The sequence below is a fragment of the Podarcis pityusensis genome (assembly GCF_964106645.2).
Source record: "Podarcis pityusensis genome assembly, chromosome: 16".
Taxonomy (NCBI): Eukaryota; Metazoa; Chordata; class Lepidosauria; order Squamata; family Lacertidae; genus Podarcis; species Podarcis pityusensis.
This window is the reverse complement of record NC_138041.1, coordinates 23,926,223-23,941,465: the sequence shown is the minus strand read 5'-3', so window position 1 is coordinate 23,941,465 and position 15,243 is coordinate 23,926,223. Positions and strand designations below refer to the sequence as shown.

General features: G+C 47.5%; 1 protein-coding gene across 1 annotated transcript; it reads right to left on the bottom strand.

Annotated features, from left to right (window-relative positions):
* Window positions 1-298: 298 nt before the first annotated feature.
* On the bottom strand, window positions 299-14,997 carry TCN2 (transcobalamin 2). The gene is made up of 10 exons (XM_080986383.1): window positions 14,670-14,997; window positions 13,041-13,191; window positions 12,030-12,219; window positions 10,855-11,015; window positions 10,432-10,593; window positions 8,868-9,043; window positions 7,574-7,745; window positions 4,906-5,104; window positions 2,594-2,715; window positions 299-913 (listed from the first exon to the last, which is right to left on the bottom strand). The coding sequence occupies exons 2-10, from the start codon at window positions 13,105-13,107 to the stop codon at window positions 852-854; spliced, it is 1,311 nt and encodes a 436-aa protein (XP_080842509.1). The 5' UTR covers window positions 13,108-13,191; window positions 14,670-14,997; the 3' UTR covers window positions 299-851.
* Between the last annotated feature and the right edge of the window lie 246 nt (window positions 14,998-15,243).

Below are 15,243 nucleotides of genomic sequence, written 5' to 3'. Positions count from 1 at the left end.
AGGGAAAGAACAATGGTTAAACAAACTCATTGAATATGCTAAGTTTGCAAATATGACACCCAAAATAAGAAATGTAGATGATGAATCAGACAAGGAGTGAGTGGGAGTATTTAGGGGAATATTTACAAAAATTCAATCTTAAATACAAGTAAGGGATATCTTCTGACTAGCAGTTGATAATATAAAGGATATGAGAAGGTTGAAAATAAGCCGAATATTTTACTACATGTGCAGCTAATTGAAATGTACAAAGAACTGTCATGGAATGTTGGGTGGAAGTCCAAAAGAATTACTGTAAAAGAATGGAAAATAATTTTTATTAGTTTTCAATTACAATAATCCAATACTAGCCTCATTCTAACATTGCCAAGTTATAATACAATTAATAATACCAATCACTGAGATGCCAAATTATACAATTAAGGTGATCTCCCACGTGCTAGAATTGATGATTTGAAGGTTTACTTCATTTCTGCATTCCAAAATCTTATGAATTCCAATTACGTTCTGGTCAAAATAACAATCCTTTATATCGCCAGCTGCAGTTTTAAAGACTTCCATTTGTATTGGCACATTAAATGATTTATACAGCTACAGGTGAAGCATTCAAACGCTCTTCTTGTTTTTCCTGGGTGTGGCAATTATTCTGTCCGTAATGTTTCTTCCTGTCCTTGTAATATATTGTGTCTATCAGTTGTTGCTGTTCTCCATTATGCCTCGGGCAGAGCTTGTGTCCCATTGTTGTTTCATGATTTCTTCATTGCTCCCTCTGTGCTGGTGTCTTTATGTGTCCTGCGAGCCAGTTGAGGCAGAGATAGCAGAGAGCCAATCAATCAGAGTGTGGGCTGTTTCTACCAAGGGCTAAATTTGAAGAGGATGGTTTCTTCGTTTTGTGGGATGTAGTCTGCGATACCTGCAAAACAGGAGGGCAAAAGACGAGGCTGTAAGGACAGAGAGGAACTTCGAAGACCAAATCCTCCTCTAGCTCCTCCCCAGGACTTTGGGTTTGCTGCAATGATATGGGAGTGGAGAAATAAAGTGCAGAATTCCATCTTCTGACAATCTCAGTTTTTCAAATAAAAACGTTAAGTTCCTAGACCTTAGGTTTACAGACATATGCTTGAAGATAAAACATTCCAAGCAGAAGTGAATGCATTCATGCAGCCACCTCTCAGTGCCTGTAACATCCAAGCCACCTTCAACACCTTCTGGAAATGCAACAAAGCTCAAGGCTGAATTAAATCTGCTGCCTATGCAAGGCCAATGCTGTGTGCATTAACAATACAGTCGTATCTTGGATCCCGAACGCCTTGGTACTCGTCCGTTTTGGCTCCCAAACACCGCAAACCCGGAAGTGAGTGATCCTGTTTATGAACGTTCTGTGGAAGTTGAACATCTGACGGGGCTTCCACAGCTTCCGATTGGCTGCAGGAGCTTCCTGCAGCCAATCGGAAGCCACACCTTGGTTTACGAACGTTTGGAAGTCGAATGGACTTCTGGAACGGATTCTGTTCGCCTTCCAAGGTACTACTGTAATACTACTACTACTACAGTGGTACCTCGGGTTACAGACACTTCAGGTTACAGACTCCGCTAACCTAGAAATAGGACCTCGGGTTAAGAACTTTGCTTCAGGATGAGAAAAGAAATCGCGCGGCGGCAGTGGGAGGCCCCATTAGCTAAAGTACCTCAGGTTAAGAACAGTTTCAGGTTAAGAATGGACCTCCAGAACGAATTAAGTTCTTAACCCGAGGTACCACTGTACTACGAATAATAACACCCTTCCTTTCCCCCTGACTCAAGGTGGCTTACAGCTAAAATAATAACAGCTAAAACACGGGGGGGGGGGATACAATCATTAAAAAACAATTAAACCTGGATAGAATTAAAACTATATATATTCAACTGCCCTTCGATAATTGCAACACCCAAGCAGAGAAATTGATGTAGGGTAAGGCTCTGGACACGGATGGCGCTGTGGGTTAAACCACAGAGCCTAGGACTTGCCAATCAGAAGGTTGGCGGTTCGAATCCCCGTCACAGGGTGAGCTCCCTTTGCTCGGTGCCTGCTCCTGCCAACCTAGCAGTTCGAAAGCACGTCAAAGTGCAAGTAGATAAATAACTACTGCACTGGCGGGAAGGTAAACGGCGTTTCCATGCGCTGCTCTGGTTCGCCAGAAGCGGCTTAGTCATGCTGGCCACATGACCCGGAAGCTGTATGCCCGCTCCCTCAGCCAATAAAGCGAGATGAGCGCCGCAACCCCGAGTCGGCCACGACTGGACCTAATAGTCAGGGGTCCCTTTACCTTTAAGGTTCTGCCAAGAGAATCTATGCCCTCAAATTAATACCCTCAGCACAGGCATATTATTTAGTCCCTAAGGGTGTAAACCAGGCTTGGAATCGTGGGGACAAAGCCTAGGGAATGGTTTAGAGCCGGAATTGGTGATGCTAGCTGAGGCTGATGGGATTTGTAGCTCAAAGCTACAACCCAGAGAGCACTGGGTTGGCAAAGCCTGGTCCAAGCCAATCCCTCCCTCCCCGCCCCAGAGATGGGACAAAGGTCTCCTTTGCTGCTGGGCTTCTGTCACTCGCCTTGCTCCAGGGCAGTGTCTGGAGCTCGGAGAACCTTCCAGAATTTGCGTTCCCCTTCCCGAGGCTTCACCCCCATCACTGCGGTCAGCAGAGGGCCAGACAGCGTCTTCTGGGTCTCAAACCTGTTTAGCAAAAGAAGGAAGAACTGTCATGAATTGCTGAGGAACGAGCAGGTGTAGGAACAATGGAAGAACCGTTCTGGACCAGCCAGAGACCTCCCTTCTCAGCATCCTGTTCTCACAGTGGCTGAACAGTTTGCATGTGGGAAACTTGCAATCCAAGCATTTGAACCTACCCAGATCCTGAAATCATCTTCTGAGGCCCTTCTTCGTGTGCCTCCTCCTCGAAAGGTGCGGAGGGCGGCAACACAAGAACGGGGCCTTCTCTGCAGTGGCTCCCTGTCTGTGGCATGCTCTCCCTAAGGAAGTTCACCTTGGGCCTCCATTTATAGCTGTCAACTTACAGATTTGAAAATAAGGGACCAGCAGCCTTGAAAATAAGGGACCAGCAGCCAAAATAAGGGACCTGCAGCCTCACCTGTTCCAGGCACTCCAGTCTTCCTGTCCTCCTGCAGTCTGGTCAAACTCATGCTGGTAGCTTCGAGAACACTGTCCAACCAACTTTGTAACCAGAGGTTCAACTGAATAGAATCTGAATCACATGCACCACAAGGCCTATGCAGCCTCAACTTAAGATGGCTCCGCGACCTGGCTTTGCACTGCAAAGTTTGCAGCAGCACGTGCAACAAATGGCGTCCAGCATTCAAAACACCCCTCAGCTTGCATTAACTAGCCACACAAAAGGCATACAAGCTCCACCCCCCAGTCGTTCTTAGACTTCTTATTGGGTGAGCAACACAGCCAAGCAACACAGTTGGAGCCTCCCTCCTCCCTGGCCGGCAGGGAGGGAGGGAGAGGAGCTGCTTCCTTTGAAATTTAAGGGACATCATTTAAGGGACATTTAAGGGACATCCATCAATAAGGGACAGCAGCGGGACATGGCACTGGAATAAGGGACTGTCCCTTCAAATAAGGGACACTTGACAGCTATGCCTCCATTACACACCTTTAGATGCCAGGCAAAAATGTTCCTTTTTAACCAGGCCTTTGGTTTACCTCCTTCACATCCTATGCCCTTTTAAAATGTAGCTCTTTTCTGGAGGGGTGTTATTGGGTGGTTTTTTTATTCTGATTACATTTGTTGTGATCTTTTCTGTGAACCGCCCTGAGATCTCTGGGTATAAGGCAGTATAATAATAATTAATAAATAATAAATAATCGTAATAAAAGATCCCTCTCTGCATTTGTGATTGCTACCAACTTGTATTCAGAGGCAGAGATAAGGGAAGGCAGAACAGCCAGCTAGTAGGCATTGATTGCTTTATTATATTATTAATATCATTATCAACGTATTAATTAGAAATCGTTTTGAGGGTGTGTTTTCTTGCAAGCAAGGGGTGTATAAATTTTCTGAAACAAACCAATAAGTAAAATCAGTAACCTTCTACACAATTGGCTCAAGGTGATATACAGTGAAAACAGCAATAAAATTAAATTTAAAGACAAAGCATTCGTATCATTATAGATAACAAAATCAAATAATTAAAATGGGGGGGGGGGGTTTGCTATCCCCATTCCCAACGACAATGCCAACAATAATTCTTTTGAATGAAACGACAGAAATTTGTGTGTATGTTTAATTTCTATTTTGTTATACTGCCTTTCTTTCGTCTTGTATGTTATTGAAGTGTAGGTTCTTTCTTAAGCAAATAAACAATTTTAAAAACCCCACAAAAAAACAGCATACACATCTACAGTCGTACATTGGATCTCAAACACCTTGGCTCCCGTAGAAATCGGCTCCCAAACAATCGAAACCCGGAAGTGAGTGTTCTGGTTTTTGAATGATTTTCGGAAGCTGAACATCCGGTACGGCTTCTGATTGGCTGCAGGACGATCCTGCAGCCAATCGGAAGCCGCGCATCGGTTTTTGAACGGTTCCGGGAGTCGAACGGAATCCTGGAACGCATTCTGTTCAAGAACCAAGGCACGACTGTAAATCAAAACTAAAAACAATGCATGAAGAAGGTCCCGGGTTCAAACCCCGCCCCACCCCATAGCATCTCCCGGTAGGACTATGAATCACCCCTGTCTGAAACCTTGGAGAGTCACTGCCAGACAGTGCTGGCAGTATTGGGCTGGATGGATCTGTGGTCTGCCTGGGTGGAGGGCAGCTCCCTCAGTTCCTATACTTCCACTGCCCCCCACCCCCTTAACACCAGCCAAAGCAAATGAAGATGGAATTAGCCTCACGTGAAGCGCTTAGGGGTATTCAGCTTCTCTGCAACTTTCAACGCGTCCAGCAGAGAGGAGCCGAGAGGAACTCTGACGACGTGTCTGTACAACGGCACGTGATGAGGTGGCTGCTTCACAAGCAGCTGGACACGGATGCTTGGCCTACTCCCGGAAGGTGGCTCCAGCCTGGGAGAGGAGGTGACAAAATTCAAACCACCTGCATGCAAGGAAGCAAAGGTTGAGGGTGCATCAGGAGTCAGGCTGGTTCCTGGTGGACCTTATCATTTCTGCATCATTGGTGATGCCGTTTTGGACCCTTCCCAGGTGTGTTCTGTTAGAATTCCTGCTCCATGATTGCAGTCATGGGGTTGTTGTCTATCACATGACGGTGTATGTTTTGACTCCACAGAGTGGGAAGTGACAGAGACAGGATGTTTGTGTTACTGTGTTCCGTGAAGTGGGACTATTGTCCTCTGTTCTTTTCCTCTTTGCTGTCTGATGCTAGAGAGAGAGGGAGCCATGTTGCAGTGCTCCATGTGTGTTTATATGTAAATAAAGTAGATTAGCCAAAATGCTGAGTTGCTGAGGTCTGTTACGCAAGCTGTGAAGACTCTGCGGAAGCTCCTGAACCATCGACCAGGAAGGAGAGAACATGCCAGTCCGGCATGTGTCTCTGCCAGGGTCCTACTCAAGTGTAGGCTGAGCTCCTGGTGGACCTTATCATTTCTGCATCATTGGTGATGCCGTTTTGGACCCTTTCCAGGTGTGCTCCACCTCCCCACAGGTGTCCCTCTTCCCCCTCTGGCCTTCGAGTGGTACCCGGAGAACCCTGCCTCTTTAATCTCAGAGGGGGAGCAAGAGGCCCTCTGTGTATGCTCAGGTGAAACCTCTGCTTGTTTTTTGGCTGGCGGCAAAGTGAGTATGCAAGTTGTCGTAAGGACATAAGAAGTGCCTGCTGGGCCCGGAAAGCTGGGAAGCTCACAAGCAGGACCTGAGCACAGCACAGAGTGTGATTCCCATATTTCAGACAGCAGAGGTAGTACACAGCCATCCTGGCTAGTAGCTGTCGAAAGCCTTTTCCTCTATAAATTTGTCTTTCAGAGCCATCTGAGCTGGTGGCCATCATTGCTTCTTGGAGGAGTGAATTCCGCAGCTCCAGGCACAGAGATCTGCTGCCTCCAATCTAAGCACTGAGAGCTAAGATGAGACATCAGGGAGCTGTTATCTCCGACATTAGTGCTTAGCATCACAGTACTAAGATCACAGATAAGCCTTTGCTTATAGGTCTTTTAATGGCAGCAGGCAGAGGCTTGTCTCCGGTCTCAGCGCTGTGGAAGTTACATTGCTAAGAATGGAGCTAAGCCTGCATCTGATCTTTTTTTAATAATAATAATTATTTTATTTACGATTTTCAGTTTTACACATTTCAATGATTTCACAATCCTTTTAACATTTCGAAACTCGACTTCCTCCCCCCTCTTTCTGCGGTTCCTTAAATTTATTTTTTATCATTTCTGCATAGTCCAAATTAATTTACCGTATTTTTCGCTCCATAGGACGCACTTTTTCCCTCTTAAAAACTAAGGGTAAAAGTCTGTGCATCCTATGGAGTGAATGCAGGGGGGTGGGGGAGGCAGGCAGGAAAAGCCCACAGGAGCCACGCACGCTTTAAGGAGTGTGAGGCTCTTGCGGGCTTTTCCCCAGGAGGGAGAAGGGACTGACGCGGCCAGTCAATCCCTTTTCCCTCCTTGTAAAAAAGCCTGCAGGAGCCGCGCACTCCTTAAAGCGTGCGTGGCTCCTGTGGGCTTTTGCGGGAGGTGGGGGAATTGCCATAGCTGTGTGCAGCCTCTCCACCAGGGAGAGGCTTCTTCTTTAGCCTTGCGCAGCCTCTCCAGCTGGGGAGAGGCTGCGCACAGCTAAAGAAGCTAAGGCAGCGAGCGGGATCCATCCCACTCGCTGCCTTGGCTTCTTTAGCCACACTTCTTTAGCCACACTGGAGAGGTTTAGCTCCCAGCTGGAGAGGTTGCGCGGCTATGGCAGAAGCCAAGATAGCCAGCGGGATGGATCCTGCTCGCTGTCTTGGCTTCTTTGCTCTTTGGGGCTGGGGGGGGGGGAACCCGGGCTTCCCCCGCACCCCCAAGAAGCTCTGGGAGAAGCGGACAGGCTTTCCCCCCCTTGATTTCCCCCTCTAAAAACTAGGTGCGTCTTGTGGTCCGGTGCGTCCTATAGAGCAAAAAATACGGTGCTCATTAATTCATCTACTTTAAATATATACTCTTATAAAACTGCAGGTTTTTACAATAATCCTGCCAGTGTTCTTATCTGTTTACAGATTACTAGTAAATATTCAATAAACCATTTCCATTCTTTTATTTAAAAAGTTGGTTGACTTGATTTCTTATTTTTCTGGTAAGTTTCGCCATTTCTGCATATTCCGTAAGTTTTTGCACCCTTTCTTCTTTCGCTGGGACAAACCTGTGTCTGATCGTGTGACTTGATGCCAGGCAACTTACATGTAGGCAGCCCTTCGCACCTGTCAAAATGGCCCGCAGAGGCCAGTTCTGGATCTGCTCCCCCTCTATGGTCTCAGTGTTCCGCAGCTCTACCCTGGCTTGACTGGAGCCAAAAGTGGACTGCGTCCCCACTACTCCTTTGCAACACCCTCTTTGCTCCCCTCGCCCGCTACCTCTCTCAGCTTGGCACACCACCCTGGCGACATCCAGGTAACTCTTGCCATGCAGGGCAGGCAGCAACTGGGACTTGATGAGGGCGTTTTGGAAATCTCCTCGCTCCAGGCTCCGAATCAGGGTTGCAACAGCCTCGGGACACTCTGGGTTCATCCCCGTAGCAATGAGGAACTGAATCGCAAAGAGATGGGAAAGGCATCAGAGACTGAAGAAAAGTGCCTTTTTATGTTAGTTCTTGCACTCCCACCTACGGTAGAAGAGGCTACCGGTGGCCAGCTGGCATTGCCTGAAATCCTGGCAAAGCTAGAAGGGAAATGCCACATCAGCCGGACGTTCCGCAGAGGCTTCCACTCTGTGCTGAAGAGGCAAGTCATTCCCTAGCCAAGGTCTTCAACCTCAGATTGGAAGAGAAAAAAAAGACTTGCCTCTTCAGCACTGCAAGTGGTGTTTGGAAAAAAACCTGTAGAACCAAGTGGAGGGAATCAGATTCTGGAATGGGACGCAACAGGAAAGGAAATTCAGAGGTGGCTGGGGCTGATGGGGCTGAAGGTAAGGAGACCAACAGTAGGTGGCACCAGAGTCAATGACAGGGGGAGCCAGTTCATCCTAGCTTTGTTCCCCTCCTACTTGTTGAGCTCTGCAACTACAGAGGAGGAGGAGGAGAGGCTCAGCCACCTCTGGGCTGCTTGTACATAAGAAGCCAGGCAGGTGGGGGCTGGGCGGGGGCAGAGGGAGGTTGGTGGGACAGTGCCCCGTTTGCTCTAACGGGCCATGCCCACTAGTGAAGGGATCCTTCAAGTTTCCGCCTTGTGGTTACAGAGTAAGAAAATAATAATAATAATAATAATAATTTATTTATATCCCGCCCTCCCCAGCCAAAGCCAGGCTCAGAGCGGCTAACCACAATAAAAGTAACACAGCATTCTAAAATTAATTCAAAATCAAATTAATGGCAACCATTGGGCTAGAGTTCTATGAGGATTGCCAAAGGAGGGGGTCAGACTGTGCCTTGGCCAAAGGCCTGGTGGAACAGCTCCGTCTTGCAGGCCCTGCAGAAAGATGTCAAGTCCCGCAGGGCCCTAGTCTCTTGTGACAGAGCGTTCCACCAGATCGGGGCCACAGCCGAAAAAGCCCTGACTCTGGTTGAGGCCAGCCTAACCTCTCTGTGGCCAGGGACCTCCAAGATGTTTTTGTTTGAAGACCGGCTTAGCTAAGCAACGGCTTAGCAAGAGCTATAGAATAGTAAATGTGAGAATTGCCATCCCTCAACTTCACCTGCAGAGTCCTTCTCACCTGTGTGGCCAGGGGGCTGCTGTCGACATTGCCAAAAGCCCCTTCTGCAGTCTTGGCCTGCAATATCTTCCGCTTGACTCTCTGCACAGCCTGGCTGAGGTTAGCCACCAGCTCTGGCTTGTAGAAGGTGGCTCGTTCCAAGCAGGCAAAGGCCAGACCTCCCATCGCCTCTGTGTCTGGGTAAGCAAGGTTAAAACAGCCATGAAGAGGAGAGCTGACCCACCAGTCCCAAACACATGCCTACATCCTTTGCATCCTCCATCGGTCCACCTAGCTCAGTACTGTCTACACTGACCGGCAGCAGCTCTGGGAGTCTCTCCCAGCCCTAACTGGAGATGTGGGCAATTGAACCCAGGACCATCTGCAAGCACAGCAGGTGCTCTACCACTGAACGCCGCCACCCGTTTTCCATACCCACGGTGCTCCCTGCTTCTCCATACCGCTGTCCTCCCAACAGCTAATCACCAGTCCCTGCCCCTTGCCACCTAAGGCAATGCCCCACTCTGTCTAACGGTAGGGCTGGTCCCAGAGAAGAGAGCCAAGCTGCTACAGGGAAAATGGGCACAGAGCCCCGGAGCAGCCCTTCTTGGTGTGCCTCCTCCACAAGAGGTCTGGAAGGTGGCAACATGAGAAAGGGCCTTTTCTGCAGTGGCTCCCCGTTTGTGGAATGCTCTCCCCAGGGAGGTTCAGCTGGCGCCTTAATTATACAGCTTTAGGCACCAGGCAAAAAATGTTCCTCCTTAACCAGGACTTTGGCTAATTAACATCCAATGCCCTTTTAAAATGTGTTGCGGAAGTTCATTGGGATGTTTTTGTTTTTATAATGTAGTTTGTGTTTTTATTCTGTGGCTTATGTTGTAACCACCCTGAGACCTGCGGGTACAGGATAGTATACTACTACTACTACCACTACTACTACCAATAATAATAATATATACTTGAAGGCCACCCTGAGACCTGCAGGTATAGGATAGTATACTACTACTACTACTACTACTACTACTACTACCAACAATAATATATACATGAATGAGTGTCTCCACCCCCATCGTTCAGCCTGGACACTGAGGTCCACCTCCGAGGGCCTTCTGGTGGTTCCCTCCTTGCGAGAAATGATGTTACAGGGAACCAGGCAGAGGGCCTTCTTGGTAGTGGTGCCCGCCCTGTGGAACGCCCTCCCATCAGATGTCAAGGAAATAAACAACTATCTGACTTTTAGAAGACATCTGAAGGCAGCCCTGTTTAGGGAAGTTTTTTTATGTTTGATGTTTTGTCGTGTTTTTAATATTCTGTTGTGAGCCACCCAGTGTGGCTGGGGAAACCTAGCCAGATGGATGGGGTTGAAATAAAATCATCATCATTATTAGTCATTCACCAGCAGTAAAAAAAACCTCTTGCAAACCAGATTAAAATGGGTCATCCCCAACTGCTTGCTGCCCCCAGCCAGAAACCGCACAGACCATTAAAGCTGAAAGGCATCAAACCCCCCCACCCCACCCCGGGCAGAAAACAGTTGAGATCAAGAAACCTGAATGGACTCATGTGCAAAGGGGGCAGCACGTACCCACAGAGTGCTTGTTGTGGAGCACAAATCGTCCCCGCTCCTCTGCGTGCAAGAGCTTGCGGATCACATGCTCATCGATCTTCTTGCGGTGAACACACAAGGCTAAGACCCCCAAGCTGTACTGGTAGTAGTTGGTGATGGGGTGTCCTGTGTCCTTGTGACCTGGGTGCAGGAAGAGAAAGACCAATGGGTAAATCTGCCTTTTCTGCCGTAATTAATTACCCAGCTCCCTGCTGACCTTTAGCCTATGAAGCCCTGCTCTGAGGCTTCCAGATGCTGGCAAAACCTCTCCTTAAGTGCTGGCCCCTAATTCAGACTTCCAACACTTGCTTTCATTCAATCAGTCTTTTAATGTGGCAGCACCTACCCACTGGAACTCCTTGCCACTTGACACCAAGCAGGCGCCATCGCCTGGAACCTTACCTATCTGCGCCTTTTCCTTGTTCAAGTGAAGCTTAAGCTGCGTCACCAGCTGCCTCCCTTCAAGTGCCTCCATGTCGTGGCAGGCGGCCCGCAGCGCAAGGAGGTACAGGGCCAGCTGACCTGTGCTAGGATGCTCATGGTAGCGGACTGGAGTCAGAGAGCTGGATTGGAAGAAGTCAGAATAACCACGCCGTTAGCCCCTCCCATGCAGCCAGGCTAGGCCTTCTCCAGGTTTAACTTCATTTATCCAGTTCAATTTTATTACAGGGCTTCCCAAGCTTGTGTCTCCAGCTGTTTCTGGACTACAAATCCCAACACACCTTGACTGCTGGTCCTGCTAGCTAGCGAGGATGGGAGCTAGCGAGCGGCTGGAGACCTAAGTTTGGGAAACTGTGTTTTATTGCGTTCAGAGCCCACCTTTTTCTCTAAGGGGCTTAAGGTTGTGTACACGGCTCTCCCCGCGCAACAACCTTGCGAGGTATGTTAGGCTGAGAGTGCCTGACTGGGCCAACATCACCCAGGGAGCTTTGTGGCTGAGCAGGGATTTGCTAGTCCAGCCGATGAACCACGGCACCACCACCGGCTCTCTCTTTGTTTCATCTAGAATTAGGATGTTCATTCATAATAAAATTTACATTCACTGGCATAATAATGGTGGCGTTATTGCTATATTTTAAATGAAGACCTGATCGTAACCCTCACCCTCTCCCCTTCTTCCCCTCTGTTGTCTCCCACACTGTCAAAACTCAGATTGTAAGATGCTTGTCTGCTTGCTTGCTTGCTTGCTTGCTTGATGTTGCTTTGTTGGAATGCAAGAGTATACTGAACTAATATATCATAGAATGGTAGAGTTGGAAGGGACCACGAGGTTCATCCAGTCCAACCCCCTACAATGCAGGAATATTTTTGCCCAGCATGGGACTCGAACCCATAACCCTGAGATTAAGAGTTTCTTGCTGGTTGCATCAGGCCAGTAGCCCGTCCAGCCCAGCATCCTGTTCTCATAGTGGCCAACCAGATACCCATATGTGAAACCTGCAAGCAGGGGACCTGATCCCAAGAGGACTTTTCTCTTCTGTGGTTTCCAGCAATGTACATTCATTGCTCCACCCCCTTCTGCCTCTGGTCCTCATCCTGCAAAATTCCCCACCACCAAAACCCTGTGCTAAACATACGTGCTGGCATTGGGCTGAAAGGCATCTTTCAGGCGTTGGAGGTACTGGCTCTCCTTCTGCAAGTTGTGGTCGTTAGACAGCCGCAGGGCCAGGTAAACACTGGGGTTCGGTTCCTTAGACGCATCCTCCGCCACTTTCAAGAGCTCCGCATTCAAAGACCTGATGCGATCAGAATTTCCTGCAGAGATTTCTGACCCGAGAGAAGAACAAAACAGGATTGCGAATGTGGCTGCTTTAAAACACATGACTTCCCCCAAAGAACTGTGGGAACTGTAGTTTATATTAAGGGTTCTAGTCCAACCCCCTGCAATGAAGCCAACTTGTGTCTCTGTGAGGTTGAAACTACAATTCCCAGCATTCTTGCCCGGGTGGGTGGGGGTCATGAACTTTGAAGATGTGTTGAATGTGCTTTAAATGCATGGGGTGAATCTGCCCTGACCCTTCCTCATTAAGGTAAAAACTTTTCCCATATCAGCACCACAGATTCTCCACCTTCATTCCGATTCTCTTCTACATTCTGCTGTAAAGCATAGCTGTCAACTTTTCCCTTTTCTTGCGAGGAATCCTATTCATAGCTGTCAAAGTTCAGATTTGAAAATAAGGGATCAGCAGCCTCACCTGTCCCAGGGACAGTCTCGGGATATCTAACAATCCGCGATAGCAGCAGGAAGCAGCGGGAAACGGCGCTGGAATAAGGGAATTTACCGCAAAAAAGGGAAGGTTGACAGCTATGATCCTATTCAAAATAAGGGAATTTCCCTTTAAAAAAGGGAAACGTTGACAGCTATGGCTGTAAGAACCTTGGCTTATACATCCTCGATAGTTATACATCATAATGTGAATCTTGTTCATGTTTTTTAAAGAATTTCAGTGAGAGGGAAAAGCAATTTGCAAACTATAGCTATCTATATCTATTTAACTATCGATCATCTATCTATCATCTATCATCTATCTATCTATCTATCTATCTATCTATCTATCTATATGATACTTCTCATAAGCAGAGATTACCACACAGCTGGACAGAGGCAAACAGGATAGGGAAGAAGACGAAGAACCGTAGACCTCTGGGGTCCATGCTTGTCACAAGAAGGAAGTCAACAGACAGAGATGCCGGCCAGAATTTCAGGAAGGAGTCCAGGAGCTTGGAGGCAAAGACAGCCTGTGAAAGATTCAATGGGAGGAATATCAGTGATGACACAATCTTCCCAAGGAAGAAGTGCTGAGTCTGCGCAACAGGAAGGACTTTGGATGGATGAGAAACAACAAGGGCTGCTGAGGCAGATCAGAAATGTCCATTGGCTATCCTTCCTCTTGATGCTTCACAGATAGCATGTTACACACATATCTGGTTCCACAGAAACCACTTTATCTCACCTAGATATTTTATAGGGAGTGGCAGGATGAGACTCCACGCCACAGCCTTTGAGATCAAGCATAGGAAGTGGTCCACCACACATTCACAGAGAGGACTCCCATGCCCTCAATGCAGGAATAAACTTGTCATGGATAATGCTTCCCCCTGCCCTCCAACCAGGTTTGATGAGGCACTAAGCTACTGAAGGTAATGGGGCCCTGGTATGTCCAGCTGTCCTTCGTCAACAACAATCTGTCGCTTTTTTGTGCGCTGAATATATGATATATGGTAATTTATGGACCTAATAGGTATCTAAAGTCATTTGCACATAACAAAATTTGTATTTTATCTAAGTATAGTGGTACCTCGGGTTAAGTACTTAATTCGTTCCGGAGGTCTGTTCTTAACCTGAAACTGTTCTTAACCTGAAGCACCACTTTAGCTAATGGGGCCTCCTGCTGCCGCCGCACCACCGGAGCACGATTTCTGTTCTCATCCTGAAGCAAAGTTCTTAACCTGAAGCACTATTTCTGGGTTAGTGGAGTCTGTAACCTAAAGCGTATGTAACCTGAAGCGTATGTAACCTGAGGTACCACTGTAATTGTTGAACTGAAATACAATTAAGAAGAAGTATATTAATAGTGAAATTGGGGGGAGGGGGCAAGAGACTGGGGCCCTAAGCTATAGCTTGTTTAGCTTATACATAAATCCGGCACTGCCTCCAACATTTCTCTGATGAAAACAGGGATGTCCTACCATACCCTCCAACATTTCTAAAATGAAACCAGGGACGTCCTAAGGGAAACGGGACATTCTGGGATCAAATCAGAAACCGGGACGGCTTCTGTAAACCGAGGGCTGCCCCCGGAAAATAGGATCTGCCGTCAGTGGCTGCTAGATGTTTACGTTCCACTTCCCCTATTGGAGGAAGTATGCCTCTAAATGTCAGCTGCTGGGAATTGCAAGAGGGGATAGTGTGATATACCGTCCACTTTGGGAACTACTGAACTACGTACATTCTTCCCCCTTCAACCTGCTCAGCCAAGCCATTGTGTCTGCCTCTTACATCCCTTGTTGGATAAGAGTGATTCAGGCTGCAACCCCATGGACCTATTCCTGGCAGGAAGCCCCACTAAATACAGCAGGACTTAGTTCTGCATAAATAAACGTGCATGGGATTGAGCTATATCAATAATATAACATTATACCCGAGGGATCAAGGATTATGTGGGGAGATGTGGGGTGTGAGGGGGAAGCGAGCTGTCTTAAGGAGGAGAGCCTACCTGATATGGTCACTTGATGTCCTAGGAGTCTTCACCTCTTCCTGTGAATTATGAATTGGGGTGCGCGAGGACTGAAATCAGCTTTTAGCGTGGAGCTTTTAGAACGAGACTTTTCCTCCACTTTCTCACCACAGGCAGGCAGTGAGGAATCTTCTTTCACTCTTGTTTATTTCAGGTCACGTGACATCTCCTCCAGCTGCTGAAGTCAGCTGTTTGCAGAGTGTTTCCTTTCAATTTAAGTGGCTGGGCTGCAGCTCTGGAAGGGAAAAATACGCAAGTTCCAGAGTCCTGAATATGTGGAATCAGGACAGGTCAAGAGCACGTTGGAATAATTCACAGAGACGGCCAGGAACAAAGGAGCCCCAAATAACCTTGTGACCTAGCTGATGATATATTAGTACCTTCCCATGATTTACCTCAGATAATAATCTGAAATAATGCAATGCTCTTGGTTGGAACGTGTCTTCAGATAACGGGTACAAAGATCGTAACAGCCTAAGCTGGCACCTGTCTGAACACAACTCTTCTCCTTTTTTTAAAAAAGAAACAAAAGTCCTAACTCCTCACTGAAAAA